General features: G+C 35.9%; 4 protein-coding genes across 6 annotated transcripts; 3 read left to right on the forward strand and 1 right to left on the reverse strand.

Moving 5' to 3' along the window:
- The first annotated feature begins 3,575 nt into the window (after positions 1-3,575).
- Positions 3,576-7,820, forward strand: LOC18051029 (EH domain-containing protein 2). The gene is made up of 16 exons (XM_006449767.2): positions 3,576-3,762; positions 3,843-3,922; positions 4,208-4,276; positions 4,359-4,416; positions 4,640-4,695; positions 4,805-4,847; positions 4,931-4,998; positions 5,197-5,310; positions 5,472-5,574; positions 5,681-5,730; positions 6,009-6,137; positions 6,228-6,479; positions 6,572-6,651; positions 6,939-7,065; positions 7,186-7,329; positions 7,412-7,820. Exons 1-16 carry the CDS (start codon positions 3,678-3,680, stop codon positions 7,595-7,597), a joined length of 1,644 nt encoding a protein of 547 aa, XP_006449830.1. The 5' UTR covers positions 3,576-3,677; the 3' UTR covers positions 7,598-7,820.
- A 2,127-nt stretch (positions 7,821-9,947) lies between these two features.
- Positions 9,948-12,327, forward strand: LOC18051030 (short-chain dehydrogenase/reductase SDRA). 2 transcript variants are annotated; one of them, XM_006449768.2, is made up of 6 exons: positions 9,948-10,340; positions 10,517-10,633; positions 10,867-11,001; positions 11,438-11,563; positions 11,673-11,774; positions 12,071-12,327. In XM_006449768.2, the coding sequence occupies exons 1-6, from the start codon at positions 10,203-10,205 to the stop codon at positions 12,218-12,220; spliced, it is 768 nt and encodes a 255-aa protein (XP_006449831.1). In that variant the 5' UTR covers positions 9,948-10,202; the 3' UTR covers positions 12,221-12,327. The 2 variants fall into 2 exon arrangements, with proteins under 2 accessions (XP_006449831.1, XP_024047251.1); XM_024191483.1 differs by having other exon boundaries at positions 11,673-11,795; positions 12,071-12,110.
- A 748-nt stretch (positions 12,328-13,075) lies between these two features.
- LOC18051031 (short-chain dehydrogenase/reductase SDRA) lies at positions 13,076-14,948 on the forward strand. Its single transcript, XM_024191060.1, is given in 7 exon segments — positions 13,076-13,299; positions 13,461-13,508; positions 13,510-13,590; positions 13,849-13,983; positions 14,222-14,347; positions 14,459-14,560; positions 14,647-14,948. Coding segments are annotated over 7 exon segments (780 nt in total). The 5' UTR covers positions 13,076-13,161; the 3' UTR covers positions 14,797-14,948.
- Positions 14,949-14,958: 10 nt separating this feature from the next.
- On the reverse strand, positions 14,959-18,534 carry LOC18051032 (uncharacterized membrane protein At1g16860). 2 transcript variants are annotated; one of them, XM_024191059.1, is made up of 5 exons: positions 17,473-18,534; positions 16,146-16,301; positions 15,834-16,045; positions 15,535-15,674; positions 14,959-15,399 (listed from the first exon to the last, which is right to left on the reverse strand). In XM_024191059.1, exons 1-5 carry the CDS (start codon positions 18,172-18,174, stop codon positions 15,323-15,325), a joined length of 1,287 nt encoding a protein of 428 aa, XP_024046827.1. In that variant the 5' UTR covers positions 18,175-18,534; the 3' UTR covers positions 14,959-15,322. The 2 variants fall into 2 exon arrangements, with proteins under 2 accessions (XP_024046827.1, XP_006449833.1); XM_006449770.2 differs by having other exon boundaries at positions 15,309-15,674; positions 17,473-18,533.
- Positions 18,535-19,399: the final 865 nt, after the last annotated feature.

The following is a 19,399-nucleotide window of genomic DNA, read 5'->3' on the forward strand; positions in this document are numbered from 1 at the left end:
CCACATGCATTGCTCTCCAACTTGGAGAGCAGCAGCTCTCACCACTCGGCCAAAGGCCGAGTGGCTAACTTTTTCTTTCCTCTCTTTGGTAAAACTAGAGGGAACTATTCCTGCATAGTGCTTGTTTTCAGTATGCAGATTCTGTTTGGCATTTTGTTTACAACATAATGCATTTGGGGTTAGTTTTAGAAAACCTTTCATCTTATTTTATTTTCGTAAATTGATTTGTAAAATACAATTTTGCCCTTTTTTTTATGTATAAACAAAAAATTATTTCATTTCTTTTTTGTTTCATTTTTTTCAATAAAAAATTATTCGTATGGGTTAAAAAATTAGTAGATTAATAGTATTTAGGATTAAAATGATAATAGTATTTATGATATATTTATTTGAGTGTAAAATAAATTTTATTGTTGTAATGTTAGCATGATGTCGTCGTTTCATAAAAATATAATATTAAAATGTTACGGCTCAATAATTTCTTACACTTATTTATTATTTCACAATTCTTCAACGATCCAAATGGGAAAAACCGTTTATTGAAAACTTTTTGCAATTCTATGTCTTACGATAGGCCAAGTTGTCTGTTGATTCGTACTTCAAATTTAAGAATGATTTGTAAAAAATGATTCATAATGCTTGGATTGGGGGAAAAAAAAATTGAGTGGTGCTGTTGCCCCATCCCAAAAATTAAAATATTCCATTTAAAAGTTTTTGAAATTAAAAGTACTTCTAACAACACCTGCTTTTACAGGTGTCATTTGTTGGGGAAAAATTAAGTTTTTAAATTTTTATTAAACCTTTTGAAGATCGCTCTCATATAATATATAAGAATACGTAATCCATAAATCGTACCTTAAAAATCCGATTTGGCTTTTTCCGTTGAAATGATTTAGGCTCCTAGATCACGATCCGCCACCACCACTCCTGTTAGATCACGATCCGTCACCACCACGCTTGCTAGATCACGAACTGTCACCAATGATCTTCCAGGTTATGACTCAGGTTCGATCTGCACTTGACGTGTGGGCGCCTTTATCACTACCAAAGCAACTAGCACGAGAAAATTTTTCTCTCAACAATGGAGAGAAAAATCTTATTCTCTGATCTGTATAAAGTGGCTTCTATCTTTTCTTTAGGGAAAAATAAGCCTTATATATTTCCCTTTAGTGAAAACCCTAAGCTCCAAATAATACCCTAAATAAAACTCACGTTTATTTACTTTTTCAATAGGGGACCTACCTTGTAAAATAACATAAGGCCCCTTATACAAAAGCTAATTAAATGAAGCCTCCCACTAAATGATATATTTAGGCTTTTGACCTAAATCGCTAGTTATCTTACTTATTAGTCCAGTAGTGGTGCAGTCAATTAAATGAGCTAACCCGGGGATCATTTGGGAACATACAATAGTGGCTACAATAATTAGGCTTGTAATTAAACTAGCCCAATTATTTAATTCCAAATCTACTCCACTAAAAGATTGGAACTGACTTCCATAATTGTATGCTCGATTAATAATTCGTCCCAAGCCACATTGATTTCTTTACTGCACAATCCTTTGTACCACATCGTTAATTAAATTGATATCTCAACTGTCCAATCAATTTAATAACATCTTATTCCTTGATCTTTACTGGTTTTCTCTAATGATCATTTTCAACATACTAAATATGTTGACACACTCTGGCCAGAGAATTCTATGATCAAGTGCCGAAAACCCATCAAGAGATGTGTTGTACAAATTCTATATTATTAATCCATAACTCCAATACTCATAATTGCTCCCACCAAGATACCGGGTAATCTTGACCACAAGGATGTGTCGTGCCCATTGGTAACTCAAATGGAATAACAATTACAATCATGAAATCATAATTAACTCAAGATTAAGATTACAGTAAAATCAACGCCTATGAGATTTAATAAGTCCGACAGTTATTACAAAGTTAATTAAATCTCATATGTGATCCTGTTCAATGTAGTCTTACTACATCAATAAATTCATACATGATTAAGACAAATCATTCAATGAATTTATTACAGTCTATACCTAAATAAAGTGTCCAACTTTATTTATCAACTGCGAACTAAATTTATTTAATCATAAGATAACTTATATTTATGTCTTCTTTGAATCCACACGGTGATCACATAAATACATATAATATGATTAAATGGACTTTAATACAAGTATTAATGCAATTAAGATATTTGAATAAAATATCTCATTTATTTTATTAATCAGAAAAATAGTTTATTACAATTAAATAAACACATATGCTTTTAAAGAGTATATTTTCCCAACATCATTTAGTTGATATAGTAAGATTTTCTTGTATAAAAACAAAAAGTATCGGATTTGAACTAACTCAGTAGAGTGGGAGCAAATTAAAAAATGAATTCAAAAAATGAAAAATGATTGACGATGGACATGTGGTGGGCCGTGGGCCCGGATTACAGCATTACACGAAGTGGCGCTCGAATTCAAACAAGTGTGGTACTATTTGACACCACTCCAAAAACTTCTTAAAATCCCATATTGAAATATTTTAAAGAACAATAAATTTTCTACAACACATCCTTAAATGTAAAAAATAACCCCAATTAAAACTATTACTCATAAATCCTTATTCTATCAATTATTAATGATGTTCAAAACTTATATCAAAATTTTTCTTCTTGGTTTTTTTTTTTTTAAAAAAACTTCTATCTTCTCTTCTTTAATCTTTCAACTTCTTCCATACTTAGCTCCCCATTCCCCCTTAATTTTCTTCCTGTTCTTTTTCCATTTAAATTTTAATGCTGGTGAATTACAGCTTAAAATTTTTAGATTCCAATCGGCTGCATTTTTGTTCAAGACAACTTAATAGTTTTGAATTACACCGTATTTTTCTAGATTTAAATGAAAAAATCATGTCCCTTTAACATACTTAAATTAGTTCTCTATATTGCAATTCTGAAAAGGACTATAATACCAAGCTCTTGCCAAGTTGCCATAACATTCTTTTTTAGAATCTAGATGTGATGTATGGTTTAAAATGCATAGAAAGCATGTACGATTCATAAATGTTAAAGATTATTAAAAATAGTAGGTAATTTGTATAAAATATTGTACAGAATTTTTAATAAAAATAAAATTTATTTGTGCGTAATATATAGATTTAATTAGATATGTTTTTGTCTCTTAATGTAATTTCCGTGATAGCTGAAGTTATAAACGAACCAAAAGTGTTTTTAATAGGCTTTTGGAGGGATACCGCTCCAAACTCAAAATTTGAAAAAATACGAAAGGGGTAAAGATTCAGTGTGGAAACCCGTAATTAAGTATCCTCTTCCAACAATTCCGTCAACCATTACTGGATGGGTCCCCTCGTGTGATTCCGAAAATAAGCGAACACGATCACCTCATTGCTTGAATCACAATCACCGTGTGATGGCATCGGTCAATGCCACGATGATCAGATAAGTTTAAATGAAACATTTCAAAAAAGCGGCAGCATCAAAACTTCGCCGTTTCACAGCAGCCTGCTGTATTGGCATTGGGCGAGCCGGCTGCCGAACTCATTATAAAAAGGAAAATTTTATTAGTTAAATCTTCACATACTCTCTTCCATATTCATTTCTTTTTGAATTTGAAAAGAGATTAGGAGTCCAATTACTACAGTTCCAAAGACATGGAGATAGCGCCATCTCCCATTACCTTCTGCTCAAAAGAGCACCAAAAGATCTACCGTGAATGGTTCGATATCGCTGATTCAGGTTCATCGTCGTCATTGAAACGCGGAGTTTTATTAGGAATAAGTTTAAATTATTAATATTATTGATTATTTTGTTTATAGATGGAGATGGCCGTATCACTGGAAACGATGCTACAAAGTTCTTAGCTCTTTCAAAACTTTCTCGGCAAGAACTCAAGCAGGTTTTAATTTCAGAACATTATTGTTATTGAATCTTTTTTTTTTCCTTATTTTGCTTGTTCTTGGTTATTTTATCTTTCTAAGATCATATCAATACTTCAAAATATACGATTGTTCAGAAATTTTTTGCTATTGTTTGTCAGATTTTTTGTTTTTCCTTTAATATAAGTTAGCTTTTATGTTGTTCGCAATATGTTTGTAGCGAACTAATCAGCTAGAAATATATGGATATTTTGATAATATGGACTTTTGGACTGATTGTGTTGTTCTGTATCATGTTTGTCAAGATTTGGGCGCTTGCAGATTCAAAGCGACAAGGATTTTTAGATTTGGCAGAATTTGTTACTGCCATGAAGGTTGTTGATCGAATGTTGTTGTGGATTGTTTTTTTTTTTAATTATGTAATTTACGTGAAACTTATTTGCAAAGTTCTTACAGCTTGTATCTCTGGCGCAAGCGGGACGTGAAATAACTTCTGATATACTTAAAAGTGGAGGCAAGTTCAAAAATCTGATTTGTAAAATTATTCGTTCCACTCGTTCTTATTCACATAATAGAAGGCATCATAAATGAATTTTTAGTATTCGACTTTCTTTTTATGTAATTTTTTAAGAAACTTTTTTAGGATAAAGAAAGTGAATCATGAAAATCGAAGGTTTATATTGAGCATTAATTCCCTAACGACATTGGATTATACTTCTCTTGGTTTCCAATCACAGGCCTGATGGAGAATACTGAACCTCCATCGATGGAAGGTTTGGAAACCTTTGTAGCTGTAAGGAATCTTCCTCATCTTGTTTTTTGTGACAATTGTTTAGTTGCCAATCTCAAACGAATTGTGCTTTGTCATAACTGATACTGTTTCTGTGATTTTCTATCTCCAGAAAAATAAAGGTTTGAAAATGGATAGCAAGCCTGCTGTGAATGGTAATTTTTCTTCTATCTTTCATTAGTTTTATTGATGTTATTGAATTAGTTGTTGACTAGATGATGTGTTGGTAATGATGTAGGGTCTGCCTCTGTCCAGTCACAAATTTTATCATCCGCTCAATGGTTTACATCAAAATCAGTAAAGAAGGTAGAATTTATGACACTGTCTGTATGCACTAGAAAATTTTGCAAGTTTTGTTTAAACACTTATGTCATGAATGAAGCTCGACTGTTTTGAGTTTTTTTCCCTTTTCTTTTTGATCATTTCCTTCTTTCTCATTTCCTGAAGGAGGTTTAGTTTGATTTTTGTATGATGAGTTTTTCCTTTCTCGCTTTTAATTCCCAGACACCTCCAAGTGCAGTTACATCGATCATTGATGGGTTGAAGAGATTGTACAATGAGAAACTAAAGCCATTGGAAGCTACCTATCGTTTTAATGATTTTGTCTCTCCTTTTCTGGTAAGTGACTTGATCAAGCTATACGATACGGATGGGATAAACAGATAAGTACAGTTTGCTATTTGGGAAATGAGATGCGTAATGCTTTCTTTAGCATGTTCTAGGCTTAAGACAGAAACCTCACTAAACTATTTGATTGGTTTGTGTTTCTCTTCTTGCAGACCAATAGTGATTTTGATGCTAAACCTATGGTAATGCTTTTGGGTCAATATTCAACTGGAAAAACAACATTTATAAAGCATTTGCTGAGATGTAACTATCCAGGTTTGTAAAATATCGTGTTTTCTTTTCTTCTCTCTTTGTTTTAATACGCATATGAGTACTTGATGAAAAGCTTTTATAAAACCTTACCGTGTTTTTCTATCTGCAGGAGCTCACATTGGACCAGAGCCTACAACAGATAGATTCGTTGTTGTTATGGTATGGAGATCCATCTTCATGTTCCCATTGAATTGACTAATAAACTATGCCTAATCCTTCCATTTGATGACCTACCTATTTCTCATGGCAAATTAGTTGTATGTGCTGGATAATTGAAAAATGTTGTTTCAAATTAACACTTGCTACTCACATGTTTAATGAACAATCTAGTTGCATGCCACCTAAGCAGTATATTGTCTGTTGTTTGATCCTGTTTCATTTTCATTTTAGTTATGTTCATGGTATTTTCTAATAGTCCATTCTATTCTCATACTCAGTCTGGACCTGATGAAAGAACCATACCTGGGAATACAATTGCTGTTCATGCTGATCTGCCATTCAGTGGGTTGACAACTTTTGGAGGGGCATTTTTATCAAAATTCGAGTGTTCTCAAATGTCACATCCAGTGAGTTAAAAAGTTGTCTTATTTTAATTGTTATCTATCCATCTATGTGTTCACTTATTTTTCTCATCGACTTCATTGCTACACTTGCAGCTACTAGATCAAGTTACATTTGTGGACACTCCTGGGGTTCTATCAGGCGAAAAACAGCGAACACAACGGACTTATGATTTCACTGGTGTTATATCATGGTTTGCAGCAAAAAGTGATCTCATTCTTCTTTTGTTTGATCCTCATAAACTCGACATCAGCGATGAATTCAAGCGTGTCATTGCATCTTTACGGGGTAATGATGACAAGATACGTGTTGTTCTTAATAAAGCTGACCAAGTTGATACTCAACAAGTAAGCTATTTCAACACTCTGGTTATAATCATCTTAATTGCAGAATTTGAGCATTTATTGTAGTTGACTGACACATCAATGCTATGTTAAAGCTGATGAGAGTTTATGGAGCACTGATGTGGTCTCTTGGAAAGGTCCTGAACACTCCTGAGGTTGTACGCGTTTATATTGGGTGGGTACATTTTTCACATTTATTATTGTTATTATTTTTACAGATCTGCTATTCTTTGTTCTATTCTTATAATTTGCTTTGTCATGGTGGAGAGGGGCATAAATAATTCTGTATTCCCTGTGTTTATTTTTTTGGCGCCACAATTTGTCTAGTTTTCTGATTTTGCATTAGCTTGTGATATATGTCTAAGAACTTCCAGAACAATGATTTGTTTGAGCAGTTGGTGTTCAAATGACCAATAGGTACTGCTATCTACTAAACTATCGCTTCCCTTCTTTGCTTGGCAGCTCTTTTAATGACAAACCTATTAATGGAGAGGTTGTTGGTCCAATAGGGCAAGAGCTTTTCGAGAAAGAACAAGATGACCTCCTAATGGATTTGATTGATATTCCAAAGAAAGCCTGTGATCGACAAGTGTGTTCACATTTCATATTTTATTTACTCTAGTATTTTGTCCGCAAATTGCATGAAAATCCGTATTTGCTAAATATTTTACATTGTTTTAATAGTTTTAACAATGTTTGCATAATGTAGATCAATGAATTTGTGAAGCGAGCTAGGGCTGCTAAAATCCATGCATATATTATCAGCCATCTCAAGAAGGAGATGCCAGCCATGATGGGAAAAGCTAAGGCTCAACAACGCCTAATTGATAATCTTGAAGACGAATTTGCAAAGGTTTCTACATCACATCCCTCCTCTCTTCTTTCCTCTCTTTTTATCTTTTTCTTGCCTAAGTACTAAAACGGCAACAAAACAGGTTCAAAGGGAATTCCATCTACCAGGAGGAGATTTCCCAAATGTGGAGCACTTCCGTGAGGTCTTAAACAGTTACAACATTGACAAATTTGAAAAACTGAAACCAAAGATGATTCAGGTTGTTGACGACATGCTTGCTTATGAAATCCCAGAGTTATTGAAGAACTTCAGAAACCCCTATGAATAGAATCCTCCCAAAACCCAAGTGAATGTTGAGCGAAACCTGAAGAAGGATACTGAAGTGGATGTATTTTCAATGCACTAATGCATTTGGCTTCTCATTATTTGGAGCATATATATATTTGTATGCTGTGATTTTGTCTTTTCTTTCTTTTCCTTTTAAAGATGCTATGAGCTTAGGTTGTCCTAATATTTCAATCAGGTAAAAGTGTGAATGCCATTCTTGGCCGGCAGTTTGTTTTTGTCTGAGAAATTTTTCAAGTGAGCATGTTGGTGAGCTGATTCGATGAGGCAAGGACGACAAAGCATTGTAGATTCTTGAAAGAATCGAGGATTCCGTTCACGGTATATGCTTCAGTTGATCTGCTGTCATTGGGTTATTTCCACCCAACCCCCAAATCTTTTGATATTTTCTACCGCGCACCCAAGTTTTTTGACATTTTCCACCGCGCACTTAATTTCGTTAATTTGACCGTTATTTTTAACGGAACTATTTGAAAGTTAATGAAATAAAATACTCCTTATCTTGAATTAGAAAAGAATTAAATGAGATAAAATTAAGGCATGAACTTTTAAATTTGCTCTTTAACTGTTAGAATAAACAGTTAAATTAATGGATTTGGGCGTGGATTGAATATTGTTGAAACATTTGGGCGCATAGTAAAATATGTTGAAACATTTGGGGTCAGAGCGGAATTAACCTGCTGTCATAGTAAGCACAACAATATCGTCAAATGAATTTTAAATAAAGTCGAATATATATATATATATATATTAATAAAAAAAGGGTTGTTTTTGGACAGGTCCAAATATTTAGAGCATATTTGACTGCACACCTGTTATTTTGACAAATACCATCCAACACCCAAGTCGCTACTTTTTACTGTTAAATTTGAGTGTCCAAGTGCAAAAATGTGATTTAAAGCAGGCGTTTCGGAAAAAAATTCAAAATACTAATAATATTTTCCTTGAAGAAACGATTGCCATGACATTAGAAGCTGAAATTCCAGCACAGCACTGTTCAACTTGTAAGAAAATAAAAAAATAAAAAAATAAAAGTAAAAGAAACCCCTTGTACCAACACGAGTAAAAAGTAAGGATTTTGGGAGGGAAACGAAGGTTTATGAGTACCTTTGGCGCTAATTGGCTGAATACTCACTCACCCACCGCCTGCACTGATAACAAGAGGATGAGCTGTTGTAAGCTCATTTTGAGATCATTTGCAGGTAGTGTATGCATGTGAGAGTGGATTTCGCGTCTCTGGTGTTGTAGAGGTTGAGGAGAGTGGCAATGTTATATGCATGTATTATACACTCTGTTTTCATTGTAATGTATGTTAGATAGTCAACATGCTTATCTTTTGGCCTTTGATCTGACTGGATTTCATGTGTGTTTGTTCCAACTAATATAACCATGGTGAACTCGAGGGTTTTTTTTTTAATTACAAATTCTTAAAAAAATTCGAGTTATGCCTCGGTTCCCCTGCTATTAAAAGCATGTACATCAAATTTTCACTTCCACATTTGATTGTTCGCATTTGGTTTGCCTTGAGAAACCTTTGGAACGGTAGAATCTCACAATCTATCAGTTGCACGTTCTAACATATATCTTTCAGCTTGTCATATTTAGCCAAATATAAGTCAGTGGTATTAGATCAAACGAAGAACGAAAAAAGGTTTGTGAATGCGGAGCCATACGGGGTCCGGTGGGGCAGTGTTCCTAATTTTTTTTAGAAAATCGTTTTTTAATTTCAACAACAAAAAATGTTGTGTTTTACTAATAAAAAGATACTTACTAGTCCCTGTTGCCTTTAAATAATATGCTGAAAAGTAAGTTATATTTTCATCATCATTAATTAAAACTACTTTAAATTAGAGTTTTGAATTCAAAACTAAATAAAAGCACTTGAGAAAATCCGTTGTAGGCTACGGGGGGGTAGCGGTGCCTAATCATGAGGAGTGACTTGATGATATAAGGTGTTTGTCAGGGGGTTTATACAGATGATATTGATTTTTGGGGAGGCTATAGTCTTAAATCTTACGTTTTAGTATCCGTCGAGTTGGATACTCTTACGAGTGGTTAAGTTGGTTCTGAATCAAGACAATACTCGTAATGAGTTGTTTTGGCTTATTACTAACATTGAACACTTGCTTATACAAAAGTAAGATTTTTAAATTCATCATGTCTCCAGAGTTTGTAATTAACATCATCCATATGAACGTTTTTCTATCTCACTTAATATATCGTACGTCCATTCAGTGTATGGGTAAATTCATCTTTTTGCCATGTAACTAAGTGCCAGAATCGTAAAATTCAACCCCCTCCTCCTCCCCCCCCCCACCCCCCACCAAAAAAAAAAACGATGGGGGGTCAGTGGGTGTGGAATGATAACTGGTAAAGCAGCTGGGCGCACGCAAAAATATGTTGAAGTATTGAGGTGCTGTCAAAAAATAATAGATCAACGTAGACAGAGCGGCAGACACTATGCTCCGACCTTGGTCGCCCAGCTGTCGTAGATGAAGTTTGTACTCCAGTTTTCTGTTGCTGATCCAAGGGTTATTCAGAACTGAAAATCCTTATCACCAAAAACAGTAATTCATTGGCTTATCCAAATGGAGAAGGTGGAGATGGCAAAAAGATTCCAAGGGAAGGTTGCGGTCGTGACGGCTTCGACTCAAGGAATTGGCTTAGGCGTTGCTGAAAGACTCGGTTTGGAAGGCGCCTCTGTTGTTATCTCCTCTAGAAAGCAGGTCTGTAATTTTGTTAATTCAGCCTTGAGCGAGGGGATTAAAATGACTAACTGCGCTAAGTGTGTGTGTGTGTGGGTAGTTGATGAATTTTTTTTTATTTAGTTCTATACGGTATTTTTTTTTTTTTTCAATTGAAATTTGCTAATTTTAGGGGGATTTTGCTTTAATTGTTGCAGAAAAATGTGGACGAAGCAGTTGAGAAACTCAAAGCTCTAGGAATCGATGTTATTGGAATTATTTGTCATGTATCAAACGAACAACATAGGAAGAATCTCATAGACAAAACTGTTGAGGTAAGGAATTGAGTTTTATTCTTTAATCGGAAGATGAAGTTAAAGACAAGTAATTGAAAGAATTATGTTCAGTTATCATTGACTGTTGAATTTTTTAACTCGTGCTTTGAGAATAGGGCTTGGTTGTTTTGCTTGTTAACCTCTTATTTCGTTATTTTTACTAGTACTGGTACAGCGAATTGTATAATCGCTAACATGGGTTTTTTATTAAATCTTGATGAACTGTTTTTCAGAAATATGGAAGAATAGATGTGTTTGTTTTAAATGCTGCTGTCAATCCCTCTGCTACTGATCTTCTGAAAACCAAAGAATCTGTACTGGACAAGTTATGGGAAATCAATGTCAAATCCAGTATACTTCTTATGCAGGTAACTATATTGTTTTCCTATGATTACCCCTCAGGAAACGACAATCTTCTAAATATTCTAAATTATTATGAAAAATCTTAAGTTATCCCTCATTTTTATTGAAAGAAAAAAAAAAAAAATTCATCAAATTTTCCTCCATCTTTCCCCTTGTCCTTTGAACAGAAATAAGGTAAATTGAAGTTTACAGTAATTGGGGGTATTTTTAATATCATTATTTCAGAAGAGAGTAATCCGCCCTTTTCTTAAAGATTCAAGCTGGAATATTGCATTGTGCTGTAGATAATTAGCATAAAAGTTTTCCATGGCCGTGTTACCATAGATTTCCCAGTGGTAATCCACACCAAGTGCAGCCGAAGTAACCTTTATTACTGATCACTTAAATTAGCGCACTTCCCAAAATCTTCAGGTTTGTTATCGGCTTTCTTAATTTCTGCAGGATGCTGCACCTCACATGCAGAAGGGTTCTTCAGTTGTTTTCATTTCCTCCATAGCTGGTTATCAACCACCGTCAGCCATGGCTATGTATGGAGTGACTAAGACAGCCCTGTTAGGTTTGACTAAGGTAGGTGTTGAGTTGGTTCCCCGGTTTAACATCTTTTACTTAATGATTAAAGAACACCCCAAATGGTGTTTTCTTTAACTAATGTTTAACCTCTACGATCTTCAAGTAGGCCCTCGCGGCTGAGATGGCCCCAGATACTCGTGTGAATTGTGTTGCTCCTGGTTTTGTGCCGACACACTTTGCTCAGGCCTTTCTAGGCAATGACACTGTTGTAAGTATCTTCTTTTAAGCTGTAAGTTTCCACCCCACTGCTCAAGTGATGACTTAATTGGCAATAAAATAAGGCTGTGTTTGCTATTATGGTTGGATGGTTATGGTTTAAAAGCTAACTTAAAGTCAACTTAATTTGGTCTCGCTCTTCTATGATAATAACCTATAACATCTTTAATTGTTGTGTAAAATCAATTGTCAATTTTTATTTATCGCTACATTTTTTTTAGATGTAGCTTAAAGGTCTCAGCACCTTAACACTAAAAAGAGCTTAAATTTGGTTGTCCTGTGTTGCAGAGAAAGGCCTTGGAGGGGAAGACTTTGCTCAATAGGCTTGGTACCACTGGAAACATGGCTGCTGCTATTGCCTTCTTGGCATCTGATGATGCCTCTTACATCACCGGAGAAACATTGGTGGTGGCCGGAGGAATGGCCTCTCGACTCTAGCTCTTGTATTTATTTTTCAAAAATTTTCAACCACAATATCATGTGAATGCATTCTATTTGAATCCTTGATGAATGCTGTAGATGGGATTTACTTTTAAACAAAATCAGCCGATGCACATGTGCTTTTTTTTTTTAAAATGGATTCTTTCCCATGGTCATACTGGCCATGACAGAAACTATCATCTTGATGGTTCAGATAAGTCTTTTTCAATTGTAAATAGCAAAATATATAAAATAATGACGTTTTAAAGAAAAAAAATTATGAAAATATATTTCACTAGATTTAGTAAAGAAACAAAAGAAAAGAACCATACATATTGAAGTTTTGTAGGCTGATAAACAAAAGATGTCATACATAGAAAGGTTTCAAGGGATTTTCGATATTTTTGAATCCATTCGTTTCTGATGAGGAAAGGAAATAACGAAGGAAGCTGTTTTTCCAATTACAGTGAACGTTTTTGCTTCCGCCCACGTGAGAAGGACTCTCCTCTTTATTAGTCTCAGTTTGTTTACAGGCATGAGTGAAGCAATGCGTAAGAGAAAGAGACCAGACCTACCAAGTGTTGCAGCTTGAGGCTTGCGCTCAACGAGTAGATCAAACGATGCGGATTCCCTCGATCTTTTCTGGTTGAAATTGAATATAAACAAATTTGATTTGAATTTATTCCACTTGCGAAATTGCCCCTTCGATGGCAAAAATAAAATAAAACCAAACTTTTTTTTAAAAAATAAAATTATTACTATTATGTGTGAATTAGGGAAAAAAATATCGTGGTATTAATTTCACTTTCCCCCCCAAAAAAAAAAAAAAAAATCCCACCGGCCACTATATAATTAATAATAATGATGTGAATATCTAAAAGAAAAAGATGATTTATATATCCGACGGTTGCCATTTACAACGTTCATTGTTCAACTAACCTGCAAGAAAGCCGAACCTAATGGAGAAGATGAAGATGGCAAAAAGATTCCAAGGGAAGGTGGCGATCGTAACGGCTTCGACTCAGGGCATTGGCTTCGGCATCGCTGAACGGCTCGGCTTGGAAGGCGCCTCCGTGGTTGTCTCTTCACGAAAGCAGGTCTCTTCAAACATTTTCAATTGTGCCCGAATTCGATTTTGACTTTGATCAGATTAGACTCAAATCTTTTCAATAAATTGGGCTTTATATGGTAGGATTTTGACTTAAAATTGTTCTAATTTGAAGAGAAATGTGATTGTGACTGGTAAAATCCGTTGCAAAAAAATGTGGATGAAACAGTTGTCAAACTCAAAGCTCGAGGATCCGAACTTAATTGGAGTTGTTTGTCATGTGTCAAATGGACAACAGAGAAAGAATCTCATAAACCAAACTATTGAGATGAGGAATTTAGTTGTACCTTTTTTTATTATCACACAAACGACCTGATCAAATGGAAAATTAAATTAAAAAATGATCAGTAGTTGAAAGAAATTTTGTCAATTATAGTTAACAGCGCTCTGTTGATTTTGGTGAACTATTGTTTGTTTCTATTTCAACAATCGTGGATTTGTTTCAGTAATCCCATCCCAAAGATACCCTAGATATGTGGAATTTGAGTTATTTTCCCAATTTCGGTTTCATGTTGTTTTGCTGAGTGGTCTGTTTCAGAAATTTGGAAAAATAGATGTGGTTGTTTCAAATGCTGCTGCCAATCCCTCTGTTGATTCCATCCTGCAAACCAAAGAATCAGTTCTCGACAAGTTATGGGATATCAATGTTAAATCCAGTATACTTCTTCTACAGGTAATTGCTTTCTCTTAAGATTCCTGCAGGAAACACAAAATGAAATGTTGCCATAGCATGAACACTGCATTGTAGATATTCACCATCACATAGTCTATGGCTTCATCTCCATGTGTTTTCCATAGCAGTCCGATGGAAAACGTAATTTTTTGTGGATTTCTGCTTTACTTAAATGTACAGTTATTGTCATGGTTTAAGCTCTTTATAATAGGGTTATTTACTTCTGTATGTTCTGCAGGATGCTGCTTCTCACTTGCAGAAGGGTTCTTCAGTTGTTTTGATTTCCTCTATAGCTGGCTATCAGCCACAGTCATCTATGGCCATGTATGGAGTCACTAAGACGGCTTTGTTAGGTTTGACCAAGGTAGGTATTTGGTTCCCAGGTTTTATATTAGTTTGTTTCTTTAAGAAAACTCTATAAACCCAAAATACTATTTTCTTAAGTCTTTCTCTTAATCTTCCTTCATTCCTTTAGGCTCTTGCAGCTGAAATGGCTCCAGATACTCGTGTCAATTGTGTTGCTCCTGGTTTTGTACCAACACACTTTGCTGAGTACATCACAAGTAATGATGGCGTTGTAAGTAGCTTTTCTAGCCTTAAGCTTTCACCACCTAGCTCACTGACCCTTGCTGTAAACTGAACGTGGGTTGGCCTCCGTCGCAGAGACAGACAATTGAGCAGAACACTTTGCTCAATAGACTTGGTACCACAGGAGATATGGCTGCCGCTGCTGCTTTTCTGGCATCTGATGATGCTTCTTACATTACCGGAGAAACTCTGGTGGTAGCTGGAGGAATGCCCTCCCGATTGTAGCTTGCTTTTCTCTCTCCTTTTGTGTTTTTCCAATTTTACTTGCACAAATAGCTTATTCCTGACATGGTCGAATGCCTTTGATGACCCTTGAATGGGGATGTGCTTTTAAACCAAACCAATAAATGCATAACTGCTTTCTTTCAAATGGATTTTTTTTTTTTTTCACATGGATAATCTGAACAATGCAGATGTCGTGGCAACATTACAGAGTTTGAACGTCGTCTCTTAGTCGCGAAAGGGATAAGTAGCTAAATTAGCAGAGTAATTTTCATCAATCAAAATGCCATGCTTTGGTATGAATATCCAAAAGTTCCTTACAAGTAACTGACATAATCAAGTGGAAAACGCATACTAACTGAAATACAGATAATTTACTTTACATGCTAGAATTGATTGTATCTGAAGAAGGCATTTCTGGGCCCTTCAGAGTATGTGTCTCTGGACCTTATGTACATAAAATCAGGCAAAACCAGAGGTGCATCGTCTTCACCATGCAATAATGCCTTCTAGCTTCTATCTGTGGGGCTCATTTTTTAATCTCCACACAACATATTAACCGTCCGGTGATTAATACATGATCCTCAGTCTTTCTTTCTCCATCTTCTAGGCATTTTAATTTTTACATACAGTTAAGAGCCATAGTTTTGAAGTGGTATAAACAAAATCAAGATGATATGCAAGATATTTACACAGGAACTACATCACCATCCTGATTATCATCACAGGTCAAAATCAGACCTTCAACATAAGTCGGGAGGAGGCAGCGGCTCCACTGACAGCCTGTTGAGACAGGCTCCGTTGATGGAACGATCATAAGAACATTATCATGGCGTCGGACAACCCCCATCACACTTACGGTGCTCCCTTCTTTGATATAGCTGAGATACAACACAATCCCATAAGAAGCATAAAAGTAAAATAAGAAAAACATTGGTGCAAAAAGTTGAAGGAATCCATTTCATTAGTTTATCCCCAACATGTCACTGATGAATACAAGGCATTAATAAGGGCACAAAGCAGAGAATATGGGGGCAAACCCTTCTTTGAGGCGCATTATCCGGTCATCATTAGAGAGGTTTCGATCAGCAAGCCAGCTTAGAAAGCTTGGAGACAAGTCTCTGTTTCCCTTGGTTATATTAACTACAGTAGCTGGTTTCACAAATGGAGCAACCTTAGCTCCATAGCCTGCTTTTACCAATGCTCTTAAGCCAGACTGGAAGTCTGATATGTAGAAATCAGACACATATTTCTGTTCACAAGTATCACCAAGTTAGACAGAATCACATATACAAAGCATTATCCTCAAACCATTATTAAACAGATTGACAAATATCATTCAACAAACTAACCTCCGAATGTCTAGATCCCCAGGAGAAGCAGCGATGCTTAGGATTTGCAGACTTTCCACCGCATCCTTTATATTCATGCAATTCTGTAGAAACATACACACATCTAGGTACCCTCTGGTAAGAAGACTCCAAAGGAATACTGCCACAGGTGACAACCTACAATAAGAGACATATATGATAGGTTGCATCGGAAAACATTTACAAGCAGAAAAAAAAAATAGTAAGGCACTCTAGAAAAATTGAATCTTCAGACTCAGAATACAAAAGTAGGAAAATGCTCTCATAATGCATTGAACAGGTATCTTACGCTACCATACACTGGATATTTATCCAAGATGAGCAAGTCAACAATTCATATGTTCTACATCACATTGGTCTAATTTTCCCAATGATGAGCTGTTTGGTTTCATGAATGAATTGAGATAAAATTATCCTCTAGCAGACCTATATAATCGGAACTGAGCACAATATATCTTTTCCAGCACCTGTTTACTAATAGCACGACCTCTAGTAGCACACTTGTGACTGAAGTTTACAGTGCAGCGCATGATCTATTCCCTGCTCAAAAGTTAAAATCCCACAAGCAACATCTAGTGTCTCAAGGAAACTCTTAGAAGTCATGAAGCTTAAGACTCAACCACTATTCTAAAGACATGAAAAACATTCCTCAATCTTATTCCTATACAAAAGTTAGAAGTCACCAAACCAAATCCTTTAACCCTTCAAGAAGCAAATTTTGATCCATGGAAAAAATCAGGCTAACACAAACCACCAAAATTTGATATCAATATCTATGCTTCCGCAACACCACCAATCACCAGATCGAAAACCTTCAATAAGCACCCAACCACTCATGAACTTGCTAATGTGATTCTGCACCATTCAAGGTTTAAATAAGTATGTTTACCTCTAAGGCGAAAGTTGTTCCTAATGTCTGATTATACATTTTCAGAGACCACTATTCTCTCATTGTAAACTTATCCCGCTGAGGAATCCATACATCAAAAAGATCAAGAACCAGGCCCACCAGCTGTCCAAATTAAAGCTGAAAAATAACCCATGCATCAATCTTTCATTTCTTCTTCATTGGCTAATTAATCCATACTATCAAAACATATGAGTTCCTGGTATATATCACACAATCCACTACAATATTAGAAATGAAACACTCCAATTCCTGGTATATCAAAAACACACACAAGTACAAAATGAAAAATATGTAAATAAACTAGAACCCTGAGAATATAAAAGAAGGGGGGGGGGGAATCAAACTTTAAAATTTAAAACCAAAAGTCAGTTAAAAAAAATAGAAACATTTAAAACTTACCCCAGTAACCTTGACGTACTGACCATCAATGGCACCTCTAAGTTCGGTATCAGGGTACTTCTTAACAAACCCCAACAACCCTCTCCTTCCCCAAACACAATTCCAAATCATACCGATGAAAAGCGGGCCCACCACCGCAGCCACAGCCACCAAAACCACCGCCTTCTTAACCGCCACCATCAAAAACGCCCCAATCATCACTCCCATCGCCACCACCACCATTACCACCCATGCCACCGCCCTCGAAACCCTAAAACCTACTTTCACGTCTTCCCCCAGACTAGTCACCGCCGACCCGTACCCCGCCTTAACCGAACCGGAACCCGACCCTGAATAGTCCAGCTGACCTGAACGGCGATTACTCAGTGGTCCTGAGCCTATCGGACCGGAGGTGATGAGCCCAGTTGGTTGTAGTGGCAAGGGTCCAGATGTTTTCTTTACGGGACCCGAATTTGAGCCGGATCGAACGGATCCGCTATTGGGTTGAGAAGAAGAAGAAGGACGCGAAGGAAGTTTAGTATTAGCTTGATCAGTCACTTGGATATCGAACATTTTTCCCAGCTCACCGGATTTTTTAACGTCACCGCCAGTGTACGGAACGGCACGTGAAGCCATTGTGGGTTGGCGCTCTTTGAGCTGTTCGGGTCGACCCGAAACGTACAGACCGCTGCTGAGCTGGTGCGACGGAATTCTTGTAGTCATTTTCTCTTTGAAACAGAGTTGAGTGAGTGAGAGAGTGAGCGAGCGAGCGAGCGAGCGTGAAGATGGAGGGGAGTGAAGAGAGTGGAAGGGTTTATGCGGTAGGTGAAATTACTGAAACGGGTAAAGGGTAATGCGATTATGACGTGGGTGTCCTGATGGTGTCCTTGAGTGGCGGAACAGTGTGTTGTTTGTCTGTGGTTTCAGTCTCTGGGGGAAGATTGATTTGATTGGTTTCGATGGTGCGATGTTTGCATTTTGAATTTACCTTTTTATCCTTTGGACTCTTTTTCTACGCACCAGCTTTGCTGCCTGCCTGCTGATGACACTTACTACTGAGGAAATAAGGAGAATGCTACCGTGTGTTTGATCTTATCTTATGGGTTTTGAGTAGGGATGGCAATTGTACCTGTAAATTCGTAAATCCGTCTAAATTCACCCGTCCGTTGCGGATAATTTTACCCATTGTGGGTGGGTTTAATATTATAAATTAGAACCCGCACATGGATGCGGATGGGTTTGGTATTAACCTTATATCCGGTGGATACCCGCATGGATATCTACCAAACCCGTAATATTTTTTCCAAATATTTTTAATTTAATTTTTAATCTAAAAATGTATAAAGAAAATAATGTCATTAATCAAATTACCAAATAGCCAAAGGTTCAAAGTTGTGTATGTGTGTATGTGACCCATCTCCTATTCTAAAATCATAACCTAAAGAAACTTAAAGACATTTCCCTTCGAATTAGTATTTAAAAATATTAATCTTAATTATTATTATAGGCATTGTGTTGGATGGGTGCTTATGGTGGTGAATGAAATAAATATCTTCTCTTGGAGCTTGTTTTAAATGATAATATGAAATGTAATTATTATTTTTAGATACTAGTTTGTGTTTTTTAAATAGATTTGTGTAATTTATACTTAAATTTGAGAATTTGTGTTGAATTAATGTGAAAATTTTAATTTTTCATTTATATTGTTTAAATATAAAATTGAGTATGTTATATGAAATTTGAGGTTATTATTATAAATTTATATATTAAACATTTGTGATTTTAAATACGGAAACCCGTAAAAAATCCGCTGGATACCATTGCGGGTTTGATAATTGTTAAAACCCGCTGCAGGTGGGTTTTTAAAAAAAAATTAAAACCCGTTGCGGGTTGCAAGTGGGTTTTTTTAAAAAAATTAAAACCCGCTACGGGTTGCAGGTGGGTTTGG

The sequence above is a fragment of the Citrus clementina genome, unplaced genomic scaffold (assembly GCF_000493195.1).
Source record: "Citrus clementina cultivar Clemenules unplaced genomic scaffold, Citrus_clementina_v1.0 scaffold_2, whole genome shotgun sequence".
Classification (NCBI taxonomy): domain Eukaryota; kingdom Viridiplantae; phylum Streptophyta; class Magnoliopsida; order Sapindales; family Rutaceae; genus Citrus; species Citrus x clementina.

What these genes read in the sequence shown, in the direction of transcription:
- LOC18051030 (XM_006449768.2), top strand. Translation starts at nt 10,203, where the DNA reads ATGGAGAAGGTGGAGATGGCAAAAAGATTCCAAGGGAAGGTTGCGGTC. An exon ending in TTATCTCCTCTAGAAAGCAG is followed by an intron (nt 10,341 to 10,516) that starts GTCTGTAATTTT and finishes TAATTGTTGCAG; the next exon opens with AAAAATGTGGACGAAGCAGT. An exon ending in TTCTAGGCAATGACACTGTT is followed by an intron (nt 11,775 to 12,070) that starts GTAAGTATCTTC and finishes CCTGTGTTGCAG; the next exon opens with AGAAAGGCCTTGGAGGGGAA.
- LOC18051029 (XM_006449767.2), top strand. Translation starts at nt 3,678, where the DNA reads ATGGAGATAGCGCCATCTCCCATTACCTTCTGCTCAAAAGAGCACCAA. An exon ending in AATTTGTTACTGCCATGAAG is followed by an intron (nt 4,277 to 4,358) that starts GTTGTTGATCGA and finishes AAGTTCTTACAG; the next exon opens with CTTGTATCTCTGGCGCAAGC. An exon ending in GTTCTCAAATGTCACATCCA is followed by an intron (nt 6,138 to 6,227) that starts GTGAGTTAAAAA and finishes CTACACTTGCAG; the next exon opens with CTACTAGATCAAGTTACATT.
- LOC18051032 (XM_024191059.1), bottom strand. Translation starts at nt 18,174, where the DNA reads ATGACTACAAGAATTCCGTCGCACCAGCTCAGCAGCGGTCTGTACGTT. An exon ending in GGGGATCTAGACATTCGGAG is followed by an intron (nt 16,046 to 16,145) that starts GTTAGTTTGTTG and finishes ACTTGTGAACAG; the next exon opens with AAATATGTGTCTGATTTCTA. An exon ending in CCTCCCGACTTATGTTGAAG is followed by an intron (nt 15,400 to 15,534) that starts GTCTGATTTTGA and finishes TAAAATGCCTAG; the next exon opens with AAGATGGAGAAAGAAAGACT.